At 40.0% G+C, this 21,582-nt stretch overlaps 1 protein-coding gene and 2 long non-coding RNA genes across 3 annotated transcripts in view; all 3 read left to right on the forward strand.

Annotated features, from left to right (window-relative positions):
• The window catches only part of LOC116703061 (uncharacterized), a 54,612-nt gene that overhangs the window by 15,256 nt on the left and 17,774 nt on the right, over nucleotides 1-21,582 (forward strand). Inside the window, exons 2-3 of the long non-coding RNA XR_004335326.1 lie at nucleotides 6,082-6,217; nucleotides 7,757-7,923. This is a non-coding gene — a long non-coding RNA (uncharacterized LOC116703061). The remainder of the gene's footprint in view (nucleotides 1-6,081; nucleotides 6,218-7,756; nucleotides 7,924-21,582) is intronic.
• LOC116703062 (uncharacterized) overlaps nucleotides 17,183-21,582 on the forward strand; it is a 9,351-nt gene continuing 4,951 nt past the window's right edge. The window contains exon 1 of the long non-coding RNA XR_004335327.1: nucleotides 17,183-17,193. This is a non-coding gene — a long non-coding RNA (uncharacterized LOC116703062). The remainder of the gene's footprint in view (nucleotides 17,194-21,582) is intronic.
• nog1 (noggin 1) lies at nucleotides 18,525-20,001 on the forward strand. Its single transcript, XM_032537642.1, has one exon. The coding sequence runs from the start codon at nucleotides 18,938-18,940 to the stop codon at nucleotides 19,604-19,606; it is 669 nt and encodes a 222-aa protein (XP_032393533.1). The 5' UTR covers nucleotides 18,525-18,937; the 3' UTR covers nucleotides 19,607-20,001.

Here is a 21,582-nt window from a genome sequence, read left to right on the forward strand (position 1 = left end):
CTTTACAGAAGAAATGGGTCATGTAATGCAAAATTAAACCATATCAATACACACAACAGTGCTTTGTTTGTGGAGAGGCAGCAGATGCAAGGACATTAGCACCGGTGCGACCGGGAAAATGTTAGTTGCATTCATTTAGGCATGCAGTTTGGAACATTTCCAAAAACCTCTTGCACACATATTGCTAGTGTCCCATTGGTTGAGATTGGCATGCGTGCCTAAGGTTGCCGACCCCTGGTCTAATCGGATGTAACCCTGTGAATGCTAAATACTGTATGATGCGTTTTTGCTTAGTCACACAGGTTAAGGTTTAGGTCCCTGCTCTTAGATCCATATTTGCAATTAAAAATATATTTTCAAATCATTTACAAAATATTGATGTAAACTTTAAAGCATCCTACAAAACAGATGCATAAAATAGTGTAACAAGTGTAATAAGTGTTGTTGGGTAGAGTAGTGGTGGTCCTTGATGTGAAATTCAAGTAGAACAAGTCATCTACAGTTCAGCTATACATTTATAACAACAACAAACAGCACACTAGATCTTATCCAATGGTTAAGTGTTTGTCTTTTTGGAGGTCCATGAAATTAAAACATTTGTGGATCCCATGGCTTTGAAGAAAATTGTTAAGGCAAACTACTCTTCTCTGTTGTGTGCTGTATCGTTTCTTTTTATTTCTTATTTCCTGCTGTGCTCCTGTATGTCTTTACCTTTATTTTTGTCTTTGGGTAAAAAGAAGTTGTAGAACCAATGTGATGCTGTCAACAATGCTCCGTTCTCTCTGCATCTGGGCACTTTTGCAGCCACATCAGGGCAAAAATGAACACAGGTTAAAATACTAAATACATTGACTTTTATCAAATACATGAATGCAACCGCTGTCTGCTTATGGATGTTGGGTGTCTGTGTTTTATTCATTCTGCGTGAGAAAAATGTTTTAGAAAACAAACAGCACACAGCCTGCAGCAGTGGAAAACTGCTTTCTTTCTGTGTTTATGTGACGGTCTAATTTAAACTAAAACAGATCTCATTTGTACAAATTGCCTGTTAATTTGCTTGTGTGCAGAACAGATGTTCGATTTCATAGTCCAATAAATTTGCCCACAAGAATCCCTTAAAAGAATCTGGGTAACACTTTAAGTCCCGCTATTTAGCATTCATAAGAAGTATATGAACATTCAATTTAAGGTTGAAAAGCACACTATAATGTAGTTATACACAGCTATAGGGACAATTTAAGTGCATATTAATGTACAGTATATCTCAATAATGTTACCTTCTATTTTCATTCATCATATGTTTATATACCAATCTCCATTGAGGGGTGCTTGAGGAAGAGTTAAAGTTGTTGACCAATACATTAGTAAACACGTTTATCTGCTTAAAGCACCATAAGGCTTGCAAATTGGAAAAACTTAAAATAAAGTGTTAAATTAGACATTTTGATAGTAGTTCATTTGTTTCTTTGCATTCTACATGCAGTATGAATGTAAAATGAAGTGGCTTTTTTATGCTCTGAATTCTGGGAATCTGCAGGGTGTATAAATCAAACTTAATCAGCCACCTGAGCAGGTATGAGCTCTCACTAGTAGTTTTATGTTTGACAAAAGAAAATGAAGTAAAACAACCAACACATTTTTAGTGTTTGACTGCAGGGCCCTTGGGAAGAATGTGTCTCCCACTAAAGCGTCACCTCTCAAAGAAAGCATATTACGTTACATACAAACATGTCATTTGTGGGACACTCGGGTGGAAATGTCTCCCTGGGGAGCAATCAGACTGACTCCAGCTTTTTAAAAAGTCTCCTCTCTCTGCCACTCCTCATTTTTCAGACTCCTGGAATTAGTCGAAATCCTAGCTTGTATTCTTTGCCTTACCCACACGGCTCAGTTACATTGATTAGAAATCAATTAACATTTTCCTGTTCTGAATGTCGCTTTGTAATTCAACTCCACAGGAGATAAATCAGAGCTTGGAACATTTTCTTCACAGCAAAAACTCTGCGACATGTTTTGATCTGAAGTTTAAGAACGAGAAATCCAGAAAAACAACTAATGCAAGATTATATTCATCATCAAAGTAGTTCAGTGTATATCTTTTCCACACAATGAAAGCATAGTGCCATAAATTATTTAACTTCTTTAACTCTAACTTTCTGACTGTCTTACCTTGTCTGTGGCTCCCAACCTGTTTCCTACTGAAGACATACTGTAAGTATTAAAGAATAGCTCACAAATATGTTAATTCTTTTAAAACTAAAGCTCCATAATCCCCAGAAATTGGTGCTGGCGTTATTTAAACGTGTGTGTGTGTGTGTGTGTGTGTGTGTGTGTGTGTGTGTGTGTGTGTGTGTGTGTGTGTGTGTGTGTGTGTGTGTGTGTGTGAACATGTCACCCAAGGCCACAGTGTGGCTCATTGATGTGTTTTTAGCAACAATGGAGCTCTATGGCACAGAGGAAGAAGCTATACTGTAGCAGGCTGATACACACAAACACAACTTGTTAGTAGATATATTCAGTCTTGGTCGTAGGCTTTAATGCACGGTGGCCGACACAGGCAAATGCACTGCAACTTAATGAAACACGCTAATAGACAAAACACAAGCAAATTAAGAAAACACCTTCATGGATTTGACAACACATGCGCAGCATTTATCAAACGCGCTGCAAATACAAACAACACAACCAAATACACAAACGCGCTGCAAATACACACAACACAACCAAATACACAAACACGCTGCAAATACACACAACACAACCAAATACACAAACGCGCTGCAAATACACACAACACAACCAAATACACAAACGCGCTGCAAATACAGAAACAAAAAAGAAAAGCACAAAAACTCCGTAAACAGAAATGATGCAGTGCGATTGCCCCTGTCGGCTATTGTATTATGGGATTTGTTGACAATAAGAAAAACGGAAGATCACCAGCTTCATCTTTTAAATAGAGAATCATGCAGATTCGCTGAGATGGATTTAGATTTTTGCTTTACATTTGTCGACTAAAAATATCTGACATGGAAGGCTGCTGCTCACTGGTGATTTTAACTTGCCACTCAGTGAATTTATGTTTTGCACATTTATATTTCCATAGCAATAAACCAATCACATTGATAGTGGAGAAAACATCTCTACTTCACAGACAGACCAAGTAGTCTCATATTGGAAATAATTTAATCTGTTTCCAATATTTTTCATTTTAAGGTACATGGAGGCAAAAAAACTTAATCTGTTAGTTCTGTCTGTTTTGTTGTAAAAAAAACAGATTTCCCTTTGATTTCTGTTTTGCAAACAGTTTCTCATGAGCCCTCAACCACCATCCTGGCTGTACATTAACTGCTGTTTTTCTCCCTATAAGCAAGAGAGATTTATTTAAACTATGTGGTACTTTTAAAAACAACATCAAACATGTGACCTGCACATGAAAAACTACATGTAATTGGAACAGGCCTAAAACAAAACATGCAAAATCATCATTTAAGATGAGGGAGAAGTCTTGTTTTTAATTTGTCAGTTGAATTATATTATCTTAAGAGAGAAACTATTCCAATGATTACATGCAAAGAAAGTGAATGCATCTTTCTTCAAGCTAAGCCAGGCTCTGTGAACATCAAACATGTACTGCTTAGCTGACTTTAGAGACAGCAATTTTGGAAATGTAGCTACTAAGGGGCTTTAGGATGCACCCCAAGGTCCTGAACCTGGTCCAGCCTGTTTACTCCAGCAACAGAGAGGGCATCTGCTCAGTAGGGCCGAGGGTGGCTGTATAAGGTTGCACTCTAACATTTACACACTTGGCACTAGCAACAAAGCAGCCATTCCTCTGGCAACCACCGCCGGTCATTAAGCATAATTTGTCTGGTATCCCTGTGTTGAAAATGCACAAAGGCGGGTGAGTAAAGCCAGCGTGAGGTTGTCTTCTGGGCTGTCATGTGTAGGAATGGTGGGGGCTCCATGCTAGGCGGTGGTGGGGGCAGAGGGGCAGACAGCGACAGAGAGGCTGGCTGGGGGTGCTCTCACAGGACTTCTTGGGGACAGCAGCAACCCGAGAGGGATGCCCCCCCTCCAAATCCCACCTACAACATTTGCACCACCCCCTCTTGTGTCTGACGGTTAAAACAACAGCCCCTGTGGCCAGCCAGGCTCCATCTCCCCTACTGGATTTACACTCGTTTCTCAGTTCCCACAACCCTCTACTACACCCTCCCCTCCGTCTCCTGCTTCTGCTCCATCCTCCATCGACCAGGAACCTTCTCCTCTTCTTGCCTTTTTTTGCTTTGCCTCTGCTGCTCTAGTAAACAGCTTCCGAAATTTTTGACACTCTCAGCATGATATGCCGCCAGTAAACGTGCAGCCGCAGCAGCATTTATCTCCTGTGATGATTATGAGGCACCACATGCAGAGAGATACCCTTCTTGGATCTACTTGGGTATTGGACACATTGACACACAGACGAGAGACCTGCAACCGTTACAAAACCCTGACCTGAACCAATTAGACTCAGTCATTTGGACCTAGCCTGACATGCTCGTAACTAGAGCCCGACTGATATATCAGTGGGCTGATATTATCGGCCGATATTAGGCATTTCTCTCTGCTCAACATCCGCTCACTGACAGGCTTTGTTTGTGTTGTTTGTAATATATAAATTCCCTGTGCGGCGTCCTTGAGTGCCAAGAAAGGCGCCTTCAAATAAAATGTATTATTATTATTATTTCCCGATCTATCGGTACCGGCATTTATTATGGACGATTAAATTAAAAGTAAAAAAAATTCCATAGTCATTCATCAGAATCATTTACAATGACAAATAAATTATTCGGCTAAATGAATATTTCATCAAAAAAAAAAAAAAAAAACGGACAGTCCACCATGTTATGAGCGTTGGTGTTGCATAGTTTGTCCACCAGAGGGCACACCTCAAAGTCCCTGTTGGCGACAGTGATTTTTACTTTTTTGGAAATGTGTGTTTTTGTTCAAGGGACTTTAACTTTCATATCTTAAGTTTGTATTTTTATACATTTTATTTATCAGAATTTTATTATATTTTGATGTTACTCTGTTCTGTTGTGACAATAAAACAAAATATTATCATGTTATTTTAGTGGGACTCATAAATAACCACAAATAACTAATGTTAGGGAAATCTGTTTGTGTTTTGTTAGCATTTCTGGATTTATTTTTTAAATATATATTGATTTTTAAATAACCAAATATTCATATCGGTATCGGCCTTAAAAATTCTTTATCAGTCGGGCTCTATTCATACCCAGGACATGGTTCCATTTTACGTCTGCCGGCAAAAATGCAGATTAAAGCAGCTGACTGCAAAGACAACGTTGCACACAAAGTGTAAGCTTGGTACCAAACTTCAATACTTTTAGGCACCGACAGAAATTCCTCAATAGTATCGTGTATCAAAAAAAGCCTCGTCATTCAATACCAAATTTCAATACCTAAGTAGTAAATCTCATCAGCGTCAGTGAGCTAATAACCATGCAGCATGCTTGTACCAATATCTAATAATGCTGGGAATTAGCTGTCCAACATTACACGTCGTAGAGGCATACAGGAAAAACACAGGGAAATTACGTGTGCAAGTCTTTGTGGTTTTTTTTGCAGAGGTGGGACTACATTGTGCAAGAAATAGATATGAAGCAGCTGAAAAATATAATTTTTTTTACCATAATGTGTATTGTGTATAAACAATTTTTGTTCAAATGGCTTTTATAAAACCAGTATCGGAAAAAAGTATCATTTAGGAACCGGTATCAAAGTCAAGGTATTATACTGGTATCAAATTTGAACGATACCTAGCACTATTAAAGTATGTTTTTGATTTGAAATAGGAGTCAATGACAGTTGACACTTTTTACTTGGGGTTTTTGAACTATAGACGATTTCCTGCTTTGGTACCTAACATAACCATATGTTGTTTACAATGTTTAAAGAAATGGCCAATGGCTTGTTCTTGAGATGGAAGTTTCAATTTTTACATTGATTTCTTGAACTTCCCCATCAACACGAGATACCAAACCAATAAAAACTCTCTTCTTTGTCCTCTTTCAGTTGGTACTTCCTCCATCAGACACACTTTTCCAGGCCTCTCATCCATTGCTTTCAGCAAAAGGCTTCAGCGTGCCGTGACCCTGAACAGGATAAGCAAGTGTAGAAAATGACAGCATGGATGGACCAACATCTTCTGGTAAGGAGTGGTGTTGAATTGATTGACAATTTAATATCTGCAGGGTGAAACTCTTTGTCGCTACTAACTCTTTATTATTTTCAATGTAACAGAGCACACGGCACAGGTGTGCATATTAATGTATGTCTGTTTCTGTTGTCACACAGCAGCAGTGGCAATTCTGATTTGTTTGTGGGTCATAAATGGTAGCGGTTGCATTAACACCCGCGATGCAATCCCTTTCATACACGCACATGCATCTTGCAGCAAAAAGCAGTCTACACGGTAACATGTAAACGTTTTTAAATGCGTCAAAGCAAAGTGAAAAAGTTCAGTTTTAGAGATGGAAATGACTGCCTATTGTGGCTGGAAGCCTCAACTGAAAAGATTTTTTATGTATCTTCAGAAAGGTGGACCCTGGACTGACTGATCCAGGATAGATTACTTTCACTATTGAAATCCACGGTCTGACTGACATCACATAAATGTAATACAATTTCCCAACACACAGGACAGACCACTGTATGAAGTATGAAGTAGCAAATAAAATGCTAACCTAAAACTATGTAAACTGCTGCTGTATCATTTATTTTGCCTTCTCTGTAGAGTCACACATATGATTTATACTATGCACAACACATCAGCCTACAATGCAGAGTGTTAACTATTTTGCAAATAAAACGTGAAAAGGCTGACCTAAATCTTGACAGTTTAAGAGCCCCTAGCACAGATGCTTATTAAGCAGGGGTCTGTGGCTCTGCTGGGTCTATTTTAGAATTTTTGACAAAGTTGCTGTAAACCAGCAGAGCTCCTGTTGAATAACAGAACACAGAAACTTCTCTGCCTTAGTGTCACATTTTATGATGAAAGGGAAAAAGGGCGAGAAAAACGATTCTGTCTGCCAGAAGTGGTATGAAATCCCGTCTGTCTCCATGTCTGTTTGAATTCACAGCAACAACACTGTCACATGTTGAACCAACATGAGAGGCTGACTGAGGTGTGAACTGGAGGAGGTGTGAGGATCTTATTGAGCCAATAAAGTGATTATAGGTTCCTTCCTATCAGTCGCACAGAGTTGCCTGACAATTCAGTTTAACAGCAGTTGATAGTTAAACAAACATTTATCTGCACAGAGGTTGAAACACACAGATCTTAGAGGCTTTTTTAAAATTTTAATTTCTTATTTTGTCTGATTAACAACTACAAAAAAAGCAATTCTGAGAGGATAGAGCCAGGAAAAGTTTGTTTAAAAAAGTGACTGAAACAATACATCTTATTACAATAGTTGGCAGTCTATTTTTGTAGATTGACTCTTTGGCTCTACTTCCATTGTCTTAATTCTTAACACTGAATATTAATGTGGCATGAACTGTAAGTGGACAGATTTAAAGATATTGAGTAATTGAGCTTTAATTTAAACATCTGTGTAACACCACATCAAAAACTCATTTTAGTTATGTGTTTGTGTAAAACCATTCCTTCATTTTGACATGAGACAGAGCAGTGACCGAGATGAAAGTGAAGCATGAAGTCATGTGTCTGTCCCATCTCTCTGCCCAGTGCTAAACCGCCGGCTGGTGAAAGTGTCTGTCCGTCTGTCTACCTGCCTGCTGGTTGTTTGACATGCTAAAGTTACTTGGAGGCTTACAGACGTCCTTTTACCCACTGACGGCCTCTCCCCACTGACGGCCTCACCCTGATCTTCTGCGGCTGCTGGAGCTGTGGAGGTGAGCTGGGAAGCGCCTGGGTGGCAGGGCAACACACGGGGCCTCCCTGGCTGGCGCCTGTAATTTTACCTTCCCATTCATCAGCCAGAGATATTAATAATAACAGCACATCTGGATTCACTTTACTGTCTCGTGTTAACCCTTTCCATTGCAGCACTGACTCCAGTAGCAGTCAGTGCTGCAGTGGACTCTCCCCCCAGCTCAAGTCCCATTCCTCTCCCTGTCAGTCTTCATTTCTATGTCTCATACCCTGCTGCACTTTATTCCAGCTTCACAGAGAGCCAGTCAGCTCACCTGAAAACCTTATGTGCACTCTCACTGGCTTGTTTTGTGTCGACACGTTCATAGTAGCTGTCTCATACATAAATTTCAACCATAGCTATTTATAATCTCTAAAATGTTATTTTTACTTTGTATTGATATATTTCATAGACATAGATATGTACAGTCTGATGTACAACACAGGGAAATCTACTATGGCTGCAGTCATTTTAAAGACACATACTCTTCTCCAGTACTTGCCATAGCTGTACTGCATTGCAGCTTTTTTGCATTAAAGTTTTAGTGCGTAACCTTTTTATAATAATGAATGTCTGTTACATTCAAGTCATTGCCAAGTGAGTTGATATAAAGTTAATTAAGACTATCAGCTCCACATAACTCTTTGTATTTCTCAGTATAGCTATGTTCAGAAAATTTGTCGTACGGCAACTTTTGTGCACAGAAGCTTGAGTGAAGATAATTACCTCTATTGAAGAGACCATCATATTTTTACAATCCTCCGTGTCCTCCTTGGCTACAAGTAACTGTGTAGAGGAGGGGTGGGCGTGGTGCGCGGTCATGGAAGGCTTGTGTCATGTGGCTGCGCTAACAGTTTTGTTGTCATTACTTAGAATTCCTCAAGGGGGAGACAGAAACTGTGCACTATAGCTTTAAGTTGAACTCTGCTGTCTTTTGTAACTCCCTCCACACAATTTTTGTAAGCATTATGATGGCCAGGCAATTTGTTTACTTTCTGGTTCTTCCACTCTGTTTACTGGCGGATTGTAGCCTATTGCACCAACTTCTGGCGGTAATGCGCTTTTGCCTAGTTAATCCACCCTGAACCAGTTGATGGAAACGCAGCTACCTTTTCACTCACCTACCTGCATTTTTGTTGCTGCAAATTCACTTGATAATTGAAAGAAACACAGCTGCAATGAAAAGCTGAGGTGTATCTGCCAGCCATCATTCCATTCTATTGACTCAAAGCACACAAAAATAGAATCACTTCACTTTTTCATTGCTGCTCACAGTTAAAAGCAACAGAATCAGTAACATACATGATGCTGCACTCCACTAGTACACACTTTAGACTTTTAGCATGTGTCAGACGCATATTGTCCACAAATGGTTACTTCCCTTTTCTACCAAAAGGTGCATAGAAAATGACAGTTATAGTTACATCAGTGTTTCCCACACACAGACTAATTTGTTGCGGTGCGCCACAGAATGTTATGCTATTTAAAACACAAAGTGTATTCGTTCAGCTTTCGTCCTTTCCCTGCTCTCCCTCAGTCTCTCTAGCCTCTCCCCCTTGTGAAGTCTCACGCCACGTGAATAACAGCATCAACACTGCACTTCGGGCAGAGGCTATTGTTACGTTAATGCTGCTGGTTGTCTTGCAATGGGATGAACTGTACTAATAAAACAGTAGAAGGACCACAACCTCACCGTTGGGAAAGCTCCCCGAACTGGACTCAAGCCAGAATAAAACCTGTTATTATATAAAATTGGCTGTACAAGTTTTGATCTACAACTCAAAGTTGTTTGAATGACAGAAATCTGCTCAGATGAGATCTAAATGAGTGCAACAGGACATGTACCCTTATATTACTCAACAGCATGTTTAGGATCGCCAAACCATGGATTAAAACACTTCAAAAAAGCCATATTTATATATGATTTAACAAGAGTTAGGCGATTTGGAGGAGTGTTGATATTAACTGAACTTTCTGTATTGATTATAGTTCAGCATTATGGGTATTTTATCTGTTGAACCGTTACATTTGGCATAATGGCTACACTTTCCTGTCATTTTTTTTTATTTTAAAGAGCAATTTCTTGTACTTTAGCAGAATACGAGGCAGGAGAAAGACAGAAATCATTTTTGTGATATTCAACAACGTTAAGATATAGGGTATATTAAATATTTTCCTCACATTGTTCAGCCCTAATAAGCACTCTGAAATTGTGTCAGAAGTAGCATTGTCCAACAATATTTTTAGTTTTAGTTTTCATTTGTTTAATATGTAAATAGTTATTTAATTTCTAAATCATCTGATAATGTTATCTGGTCATTTTTTTACACTTTCGTTTGACTAGTTTATCACTGAACCCAATGAAGCCATCACGCGCCGTGCCATCATAACCTGCGCCACCCACCACCCCAACTATATTCTCAACCAGTGACATACATTGATGACAGGTTTCCAAAAAGTCAATCCAACATGCATGGGCACTTTACACAGTCATTGGCATAGGTAAGAAAATATGCAGGAAAATTATAAAGCAAGCACTTTTGTTTTTGCTTCCATTTTTCATGAGCTAAACTCAAAAGACTTTTTCTATGTATTTCTATGCCAAAAAAAAAAACAGTCAGTATCTGGTGTTAGGGTTCATCCGTGAAGAGAACACCTTCCCAAAGTACCTGACGCCACGATTGTGACAAGTCGGTTATATGAGAGAGAGAGAGAGAGAGAGAGAGAGAGAACTAATCTATCTGTACGCTGCCACTCGAGTGTACAACCAAGTGCAACATTGTGAATACCTTTTAGGAGAGACTGAGCAAAAGTGGGTGCTGTTATCTGTATTTGTGCAATTCATGCACTAAGACACAAAGAAAGAGTTATTGAATATGAATCAGGGAGGCAGTGGGATGCAGCCAGGACGAGGCTATGATGGCAGGCATTTTTTGCCTTTAGATGTGGCCAGCCAACACGCCGTCAAAACTACTCTGTTTTAAGTATACTGAACCCTAAATGGCGTTTTCAAAGTGTCCACTTCCAAAGTGCCAGCAGAGGTTCTTATCCCCACCTAATTCAGTGAAGAAAGAACTAATATGCTATGCCATCCATTCAATTTTCGTCAGCGTGCCAAACAATACAAAATTGAGAACCACACTTTGTTTCATGTCAACATGAGACGATGGGGTGTAATAACTCAAGTCAAGGCCTGGCTGTATGCTGCTGCTACTACAACACTGTATACATGAGTGTCCTTAGACACCGCTGCATGGAGGCAGAGTAAATCAACCCGCTGAGCTGTCTATAGGTGGAGCCAGGGCCCTGCTACTGGCCGCCAAGCTTGGCTCCACGCCCGTCGCTCGAGCCTCCCGCTGGTGGCAGCAGGTGACAGAGGTCTGCTGTGTGTAGAGCTGACAGCCCCCTTGCATAGGAACACTTGCTTCATTACCAGACCCCTCCAAGCCCCCCCTTCTAGCTGTAGAGAGAGACAAGAAGACAGACACAAGTAGAGAGAGGCTTTACTGCTGTTTCTGTGGCACAAACATGAGTTTGAGAGGAGGCAAAAAGCTCAGTGTGCATCACTCATCTGCTCATGAGTCAACACTCATGATGTCACACGCTGCCTTGCCAGCCTCACACACAACTATACTGTATTACCAATTTTTGTATAAAAGACCTTATTTATTAAAAAAAAAAGGGTAGAGACGGCTCTTTTTCCATGCAGTGGACTGAGCCGTACCTCCCAGAGAGCCCTGACTGTTAAACCATCGTGCCACAAACAACCTGCTGAAAACACTTAGAGTATTTCTCCCATACAAAAATAAACACTGGCCAATTAGTTTTCTTATTTTTGGAACTATTTTAGCTGCCAGAGAAGTAGAAAATATAACCAACCAGACGTGGCCTGACACGGAGGACTGCAATTTCAGTCCTGGACGTCTTTTGGTGTGGACATCCAGGAGCTGCTATAGCTATCAAGGCTGTGCATCAGCCTCAAGGATACTTATGTCTCTGAAAATGAATCCTTGCTGTGGAAACAATAGCACCACTATGATCCAGCACAGAGAGAGATGAATTCACATGAGGACAGGTCATCTTGATTTATGAAGTGTGAATTTGGAGCTGCGAGTTTGAGACCAAGGTGGGGTCGTGGGGGTTGCATGGCACAAACAGCCGTCTGTGTTGTAGGGGCTGGAGACACGGTGACCTCCCGTCATCTCCCCCCACCACCACCACTACGTTCTGACTCCTGGCCTGTTCGCTCATTCACAGGAGCCTCTGGCACGACTGCCGCTTTGGCTTCTGATGATCTGTAGAAATCCAGCCAGATCGCCATGTGGGGATCAACGCCTCTGCTTCGGCAGGGCGCTGAAATGCGCTAAATGTCCTGCTAGCCGCAGCTGCCTGTGCCTGCTGTGTGTCTGCGCTGCTCGTCAGGCTTCATTAATATCACACGGCAGGTTGATGGAGTGCTGAATCATCCATCAAGACCACGAATATTTACTTTGATTCCAGTAAAATAAAGGCTGATCTAAAACTGCTGACCTAGAGTCAACATGTTAAAGGAGATAGTGTGAGGGCAGTTGTGTATGACTGTGTACCCCTAAGTATTACTCCATACTAGGATTTGATCAGTACAAGCTGATGAGGATCCTGTTGAAATAAAGCTGACTCTACTTGATACTGTTCGAAAGGGAAAATATTCTGACAGTGCGAAAGAACCTGAATAATTTTGTAAAAATTGTAATGCTCAAAGATTGTCAAAATCCAGTAATTGCAAGTGAAGTTAGAATTGTCACCAACTGTTGTGGAGGTTTTACAGATAAACATTCAGTGATTTTCTCTTTGTGCAGCAGCTTCACACTGGACTTGTGTGTCACAGCTAAATGTCACAATTATTACATCTCTGGGCACAGGTGTTGCTAACTGACTTGAATAATCCCTGAGCCAGCCACATTTGCTGTGAAAGACTGTGAGACCCTGTTGAAATTTGTGAATCATTAGTGAGTTAACCTTTGAGCTTAGATTCTTGTCTCTACATAAAAGTGATATGGGCTGTGGAAAAAAATGCAAACATGATGTTCGTCTTGCCGGACCAAAAAACAAGTGCTGTTGCAAATTGTCCTCATGGTGATGTTTCTGTGTTAGACCAAAAGTCTATTTCTTACGTTAGCTGCGTTGGTGGAGGCATGTTGCTTCAGACACTGATGAAAGGATGAAATGATGAAATATGATCCTGTTTAAATAACAGATCTGAGTCTCAAGGATTGTCAGAAGGCGTAGCATTGCACAATAGGATGTCATGATACTGGAAATTTAGTAGTCAATACCAATACCAGTAAAATTCCACGATTCTCGATACCCAGTTGGATATGGGAAAAAAATGATTTGCAAGCTGTCTCAAACAAAAAATAATGATGGCGTGTATTTCAGGATAAGGACAATAAGATACTTTGGATACGTTGTTAATGTAATGTTTACATGAATTGAAACTGGCTCAATACATCTAGATGTCTTTTTAAGGTGCTTCGCTAAGTCGGAAGTGTTTCCTCCTTTCGTTTGATAAAGTTTGATGGCACTGTTTGCATACTGGTTTTTGGTAATTTATAATGAATCCCCGATGATCTGCCTTAAACTCAAAGTACTTCCAGACGCAACTCTTACTGTTTTTATTTTCTTCTAGTCGAGGTGGAACTGTCGCTGCAGATGCACTTGTCACCATCTTCAGCGGGTTTTTTTTCTTTTGTGCTGGTAGGCGTTCTTCTTCCTTTGACATTTCATGGCAGACTAGAACACTTCTAAGCGTATATGTTGCCCCCGTCAGGTCCAGAAGAGTCACATCTCTGGTACTGTGGAAAAACAAGTACCGTCCCATTTTCAGAATTTTGGCATTGGCTTGGTAGCAAAGCATCGGTTCTTGTGACAGTTTGTAATACTCTCTATTAAGTCTAGAAAGTTTTCACAGTGGCCATAATTGTTTTTATCTTTTGTCATGATGATTGCATGGTAAACAGAAATAGTGTGCAATGTCCATATTACAAAGTAATGTACCAGGAATGTATGCTTGCATGTATTTAATTGGCCACCACAGCTGCTTGCTAGATGACGTCTGGCAAAAGTTGCCTGACAACCTTTTATTGGCACCACAGCTAAGCCAGTGCAGCGGTCATGTTGAAATAAATAATGGCGCTGCATTTTTTCACTCAGAGCTAGTGTTGGTCTGAACCATAAAATGTATATAAGATGCACAACAACAGCTCTCCAAAACTGAAGCCAAAACCTCTTGATTTCCCCCTGGTGGCTGGCTGCAGTACAGTTTATAAACCCCACCCCCTCCATGTTAGCGTAGTCAAATACATTTTCCCCAAAGATAGTTTCTGTCATTTTAGGTAGTTCTAATCATGCTGCTGTTTGTTTCTGATCCCACTCTGGCGCCAAATTATTTCACCAGCGCAAGACGGCAGCGCCCGTATCCAATATATATTGGATATATTTGTACACTGGGAGAAAGTGTCAGCCATCCTAATACACAGTCTATATGTAGACCTCACTTCCTGTTTGTGTCGATTGTGTTTTTACATCACAGCTTAATAATGTGGGTTATCAAAATACTTGGAATCAGTTGCTGCAGGTTTCTAACAACCTTGACAAAACTTCTTTATAAATACTGGAGAAATGATTATGCACAATGAGCCAAGAAAAGTTTGAAAAAGTCATAGTTCAGAAGTTAGGTGTCTATACGTAAAATAGTCTACCTGTTACAATCGCCCTGAAAGCCCCATTTGTGTAACATTGAATACCTGAATAGCAGTGGAGATTCGAACCATGTAATCTCATCAGGACTTTAGTTTAATAAGTGACAGAAAAATAAATAAAAGTTAAACATTTTTCTATGTACAATACAATGATAAACTTGTCTGTCACCTGTATTTTTTCATGTACATTATAATGATGAAGTTGTCTGTCACCTGTATGCTAAAAAACAAAGTCAGTCTTCAGAGTAATTATCAATGAGTAGTTTGTTTTGAGTTTTGGTTTAATGACTTTGTTTGGATGCAGAGATTATGTCTGTAAAAAAAACTTTTATGAAGGGAGTGGAAGGAACACACACACTCACACCAGGCTTTGGGTGCTTTGAGTGTCAACTCTGCAACCTGTGGGAAGAATTAGCTAAATGTGCTAATTATAGTGCTTGTTAAAAGACACAAATATTTATGAGTGTTCTGAAGATGATAAAGATTTGTCATAAAGGGTCCATTACAGTAATATATTGTCCCATTTTAATAGTTATAATGCACTGGGGGTCCCGGGTTCAATACCTGGTATTGAACTGTCTTACTGCCTCCCCTTATAAATGTGAACACAATTAAACCTTTTATAAAGGATTTTAGTGGACTGAACATGTACATAAAAATGTTCAACCAATCAGTCTCTAATCTGATTTAAGACTTAAAATGACTATTTCAAATTTTGACTCTCTTGAGGATTAAGTGGGTAACAGAGTCCATATAAATGAAAAAGTGAGTCTTGCAAATCTGCCATTGGACTAATGGTCAGTGAGGAGTAGCAATTAATTTTAATTAAGCCCACAGCAGGAGTGATTATTGTGATTGTGTGCTCTTGGATCGCAGAGGAATGGAAAATAGTGCTAAACAAACTAGCAAATTGCACACCTCCCAAGTGCCAGAGTAAACAGAATAGCACCCACTTCATGTCTGTGTGTATTCAGCTTGGCAATGTGGCCTCAATTAGCACGAGGTGTGAAACAGCAAACTGAAGGAAGATAAGGGAGAAAGGTGCTTTGTGCTTTCCGAACGGCACTGTAACTGTTTTCTGTCACCAATAACCTTCAGCACAGAGCCACTGCAGATGGGATATCAGGCCTCTAAGGTCTGCTTGGATGATTCTGTTTCAAAGAAAAAGACAACAGACTCTCTAAATCTCTCAGGTCTTTGTGGTTTGCTCTTGCGTGAATGAATGAAAGCTATCAGAATCCTTGAGTCCTTTCTGTTGTGTGTTTCTACCTGAGCGTGCCTTTCCTTGGTACCAGCGCTGAAGGCTCTTGCCAAGAGAGAAGTCTGCTTTTCCTCACTAAATGAGAAATCAGCAGGGAAGGCTACAATGACCTGTGCATGGCTCAAACAAGGAGATTCATTTTGAATGCATATCCTTAAGCACAGGTTTAAAAGTCGTCTCAAGCGCCAGACCCCACAAAAAAGGGCCATTACATCGGCCGGTTTATTAGCCAAAAGGAACTGTGTTTGGTTAACTCCAGAAAGAAAAAAATGTCTCAATTAAGCAGGCGTCTGTCTCAAGTAGACTGTCTTTTTAAGGAGGAATAGTTCACTATCAAACTGTTCCTGTGGTAAAACAGTAGGAAGGGATTAGAAGAAACAAAAACAACTCAGCGTTAAATGAGCCTGGCAATCCTGATGACATTTAATGAGAACCATATTTGGACTTCACCCATGCAGCCACATTAGAAATGAAATATTCCAGCAAGTGAAATATAATTTAACATGCTGGTTTTATTTTGAAAATTCCTGCCAGCAAGTTGAACTACTTCATTTGAATTGTCAAAAAGAAAAGAAGTGATTCAGTTTTCTTCCTTTTTTGCATCATGCTTTAAAATCCAGTGATTTCTTCTGAATGCTTTTAAAGAGGCCGGCATGATGTTTGTATGTAATCTGTATGTGTGAGCCCCACATGTGAATACACTGGATTGATCTGTCAAGTGTTGTGGGGGGATGGGGTGGGGGTGGCGGTAGTTTATGATACGTGCTGGTCAGATGAAAAATGTAAGGGTGACATTTTCCAGACTTTTCACCATCATTTACTGTAAACTAAATAAGTCGCTCAAGTGCTTGTGTGAATTAGCTCATTCAAAATGAAACAGAGATGCATTTATCTAAAGCGGATGGTTTATGGCTGATGTAGCAGCTGGCTAAGTTCTTCCATTAAATTTTTTTTCAAAGAATGATTCTCTGAGCACGAGTTTAGACAGGTTTGCAAATTGTGATACTTTCCATGGCTGCTGCTTAGTGAGCGTTGTTTATTTGGGAGCTAATTTGGCCGGCTTTATTGAGAGGCTCGCCGTGGCACCGTTACAGGTAGAAATATTGTCCCACATGAGTTATAAATACACTGCAAAAAGTGTAATTAACAGGCCATTTCATCTCATATTCAGGCTGTAAATTGTGCCTTTCTTCAAGTAAGGGAAATGTTCTGCTAATTGGGTGATTTGATTTTTCTTGGGTTATATGCAGTGTGCCTTGTTTGATTGTCTGGGGCCGACAAGGCGGATCCCTCTACTTTCAGAAAAATGTCAATTCAATTAAGAAATGTTTAAATTAAGATGTACCCTTAACAAATAGTTTTCTACTTGTGTTTCCCCCTAAAGCTTTCACATGGTTAAAGTGATCTTATTCCACGCTGTCTAACAATATTACATATATTTTGGTATCAGCTTATTTCAGCTCTTTATTGAAGGTAAACATTGAAAACCAAGACTTTTTTTTTAACGTCACACTGACACATAAATGGAAATATTCTACACAACATTTTATACACATTTCCACAAAAGGCAGCCTGACATATGTGGTATCTTTAGAAACTTTTAGGTTTTCTACTAAAATGTAATGTAAATTTTTACTTTTTATACAAACAATGTTTGGCTGCACAGCATTAGTTTGTAATGACTGACCTACGGGCTGGCTGCTGCTGCTTATTAAGGGCTTAAAGAAAAATAAGTGTACATTAAGTAATTGAGAATAGTTATTTCTGCTTACTATAAAAAATAAATGTCCGAACAGACATGACCCTCTAAAATTGAATGCATTTTACAGTGATGCTTTGTTTGGAAGGACATGGGCCACAGTATGTCTAAATTAATATGGTACTTTTTTTATTTATGTACAGATGGGGGGACATCAAGCTGAGATTTGCCGACCAATGCTTTTGATAAAATTTGTTTGTCAAGGTTAAATTTGACTTTAAATGACCACAAATGTTCCCAGTTACACAAGAAGGACTTGAGATCCTAGCGCTCCGGATTTTGGGCTTAAAGCAGAACCAATGAAATTCTGAACAGCACTTTGGTCAACTCTGGTTGTTTTATACGTGCTATATAAATAAACTTAACTTGACTTAAACCTGTTGATCTATGGTGTGAAAGCTTTCGGGACTTCTAGTTTTGTTTTTGTTGAAATAAATATTCTGATCCTTTCAAGTAAAGGTAGTAACTGGATAACTAAAGCAGCCAAATACATGTAGAGGAAAACTGTAGTAGGCCATACAGTATCATAAAATGGAAATGGAAGTGCCTCAAAGATGTACTTGAGAACTTGAGTAACCGTTCCTGTTTTTTGTTTTTTCACAATACGTTTGGGATGTTCTGGGAGTCCACGAGACTCTGCGCTGGTACCTAAGGCTGCTTTGTACTCAAGCTCTAGCAGAGGGATTCTCAGGACTCTCAGATTAAAGACTTCAACATTCATTCCCACTGTGAGACTGATTCAAGGATGTCTCGAAAACCAAGAGGGGGCGTCTCCTCTCCATGTGAACCCCCCACCCCTCCCTCCTCAGTGCGGTGGAAGAAGGAGGTATTGGGGATCTCCTCCTAGACAACAAACCCACATTCAAAGAGGGGCGCACGCATTACGTCACGCTCCGTGTGGAGAATATAATGGGAGGTCGCGGGTTACGCTCAACGCTTTTCTGTACAGGAGACGAGAGGAGCATCATGCCGAACCCGCACGCACGGAGCCCGAGAGAGAGAGATCTGAGCTTTGTCACGCAGGTTGTCATAAACTGTTTCCACTGATGCTGTCAACGGATGAACTTTATTCACATTTCTTTAACGGATTTTCATCATGGTGGAAAATGTGAATTTCAAGGGACACTGAAAAACGCAGGTTTGGATACAGCTCACGCGTAATTGCGCACAAGAAAAGTGTCCCTTTTAACAGCAGCCCCCCGTGCGCACTAATCTCACCACCGGACCGTCCGACATGGATCAGTCTCAACAGTCTTTAGCCATGTATCTGCTCGTGCTCTCCCTCGGACTTCTAATGGACAGGGGGATTTGTCAGCACTACTATCTTCTCCGCCCCATCCCGAGTGACAGTCTGCCGCTCGTGGAACTAAAAGAGGACCCAGATCCCGTCTTCGACCCCAAGGAGCGGGACCTTAACGAGACCGAGCTGAAGAGCTTCCTAGGAGACTTTGACAGCCGCTATTTGTCCGTGTTGCCGCCCACCGAGGAGAAGTACACCGGGAACGATGATCTCGACGACTCTGAGGTCCAAAAGCCCGGTGGAGTGATGCCGAAAGAAATCCGCGCTGTGGACTTCGACGCCCAGTTCGGCAAGAAGCACAAGCCCAGTAAGAAGTTGAAGCGACGGCTGCAGCAGTGGCTGTGGGCGTACTCCTTCTGCCCGGTCGTGTACACGTGGACCGACTTGGGGAACAGGTTCTGGCCGCGATTCGTGCGGGTTGGCAGCTGCCTCAGTAAAAGGTCGTGTTCGGTTCCGGAGGGGATGGTGTGCAAACCCGCCAACTCGACCCACCTGACGATACTGAGATGGAGATGCGTGCAGAGGAAAGGGGGACTGAAATGCGCCTGGATACCGGTGCAGTACCCGATCATCACAGACTGCAAATGCTCCTGTTCAAGTTAAAAAAAAAGAAGAGAGAGACTGAATAATAAATTATACGCTCATTATTTTTGTGATTATTTTTTCACGTGCACTACCGAGTGTAGGAATGTATTTTCTGTAAATGCGGTGCCATGCAGTTATATATAGCTCCCTGTACAAAGTCAGTATTATTGTAACCAGAGGCTACTTTATTTGTGGAGAAAAGTGGTTATATATTTTGTATTTATGGAGATATGGCGCATAGAGCCACGTATAAGGATTTGCTGTTTCCAGATTTGGATGATGAAGCAGATCGACCTCAAAGCTAAACGTGGAATATTGATACAGTTGTGTATCGGTGACTTGTTTTATCCTGTAAATTAAGGAAATGTGCTATTTATTCTTTATATTCGTACAATAAAGCGACACTGAAATGATATTAAATGACTTTTTTCCCTTCTTTTGATCACTTCTACCCAGCCTGAGCAATTGGATGCATTAAGTCACCTGCCACAGTGCGCACAATGGGAACTTCTCAGCTAACAGCTTTTTACGCATCAGAAGCTTTTTACAATCATGCAATTATATACTGAACCATTGGTAACACTAGTAATTAAAAGCGGATTTGCTTATGATGTGTTTGGAAGTAGATATTTCTGATGGGTACTGCGGATTTATCACACAATAATTCAATAGCAATGTTTGATTTAGAGCTTGCCAATAAAAAAAAAAATCAAATATGATGTCAGTATTGCAGCAATATTGTAGGGTTGACTATTGGTGCTTTCTCTCAATATTTACACAAATAATTCTGATAAATAATCACCAACAATGTGAATACCATGACTAAGTGGGTAAAGGCAGATAATAAAACAACTAGTAAGTCTGGTAAGTTCAGACAATTACATCACTTTACTTTAATGTAACCTTAAAAAACAGGAAAAGACAACACTTGGGTCATATCATGATATTACATATCCCTTACTTAACTTAGAGGGTACCTAGCCTCATATATCAACGTTGATATAATATCAATATATTGCCCAGCCCTAGATTGATTTACAGACAACATGTGGTGAATAGTTCTTTCCTGGCCTCCAGTTAACCATCACTATCTTATCACTCTAAACGTGTCAGTCATACATCAGGCCCATTACATGCTGCTGATAAAGGAAGGAGCAGAGATTGAGTGATTGAAGGAATCAGCAGCTGCTAACAGCTCTCATTCTTTTCATCTGCACAACCCCTCCTCCCCATTTGCAGCCCAGCAGGAGCAGAGCTGAAGAGAGGCGCTGCATGGCTTTCTCCTCCAGTGGGAGAAGTGGAGCCTGATGCTCCACATGCATTCAAATATAATATATTTTAATTACTGCTCTTAAATATAAATAAGTGTTATAAAACAACCTAATGTATAGGCTGTTCATTAAAGATTTCCTCCCTGGTGCTGAGTGTGTTTTTCCTGTGGGAAAATGCAGATAAAAACAAGAGTTAAACTTAGTTGATTGAAGGATCAACGAGTGACTCATTAAACTGGACCTGAGAAACACCACTCCAATGAGCGCTTAGCAAAAATGGAAATAAAATAATGATGATAGAAAAGGAACAATAACATTCCATAACACTGCAGCACACCTCCGAGGTACACTGTACTTTTTATTACACTACATAACAGTTAAAAGTACTAGTAACATTGTAGACTTATATTTTAGATACAAAACATCAACTCATAAGATATGATAGTGTTATAGATTAAAATCAGAATTGTCAATATACTTTACCTGCAGTAAGTAAAGTAGCAAATCCAATAATAAAACCAATAGAAATGAAATGTAAATTCTTATTTAAGTAAAAGTACAGTAGTATCGGGAAAATATTCTTACAAGTTTCAAAAGTACAAGTACTCTTTAACCAGCAGATTGTCCTCTGTGAGTTATATTATATTAATGAATTAGTATAATGTTGTAGCTGGTGGAGATGGAGCTAATTGTGACTACTTTATATACTGTTGGATATATATA

The sequence above is a fragment of the Etheostoma spectabile genome, chromosome 15, assembly GCF_008692095.1.
Source record: "Etheostoma spectabile isolate EspeVRDwgs_2016 chromosome 15, UIUC_Espe_1.0, whole genome shotgun sequence".
Lineage (NCBI taxonomy): Eukaryota > Metazoa > Chordata > Actinopteri > Perciformes > Percidae > Etheostoma > Etheostoma spectabile.

Bases quoted from the DNA above. Each gene is read 5' to 3' on its own strand.
- nog1 (XM_032537642.1), top strand. From the start codon at position 18,938: ATGGATCAGTCTCAACAGTCTTTAGCCATGTATCTGCTCGTGCTCTCC.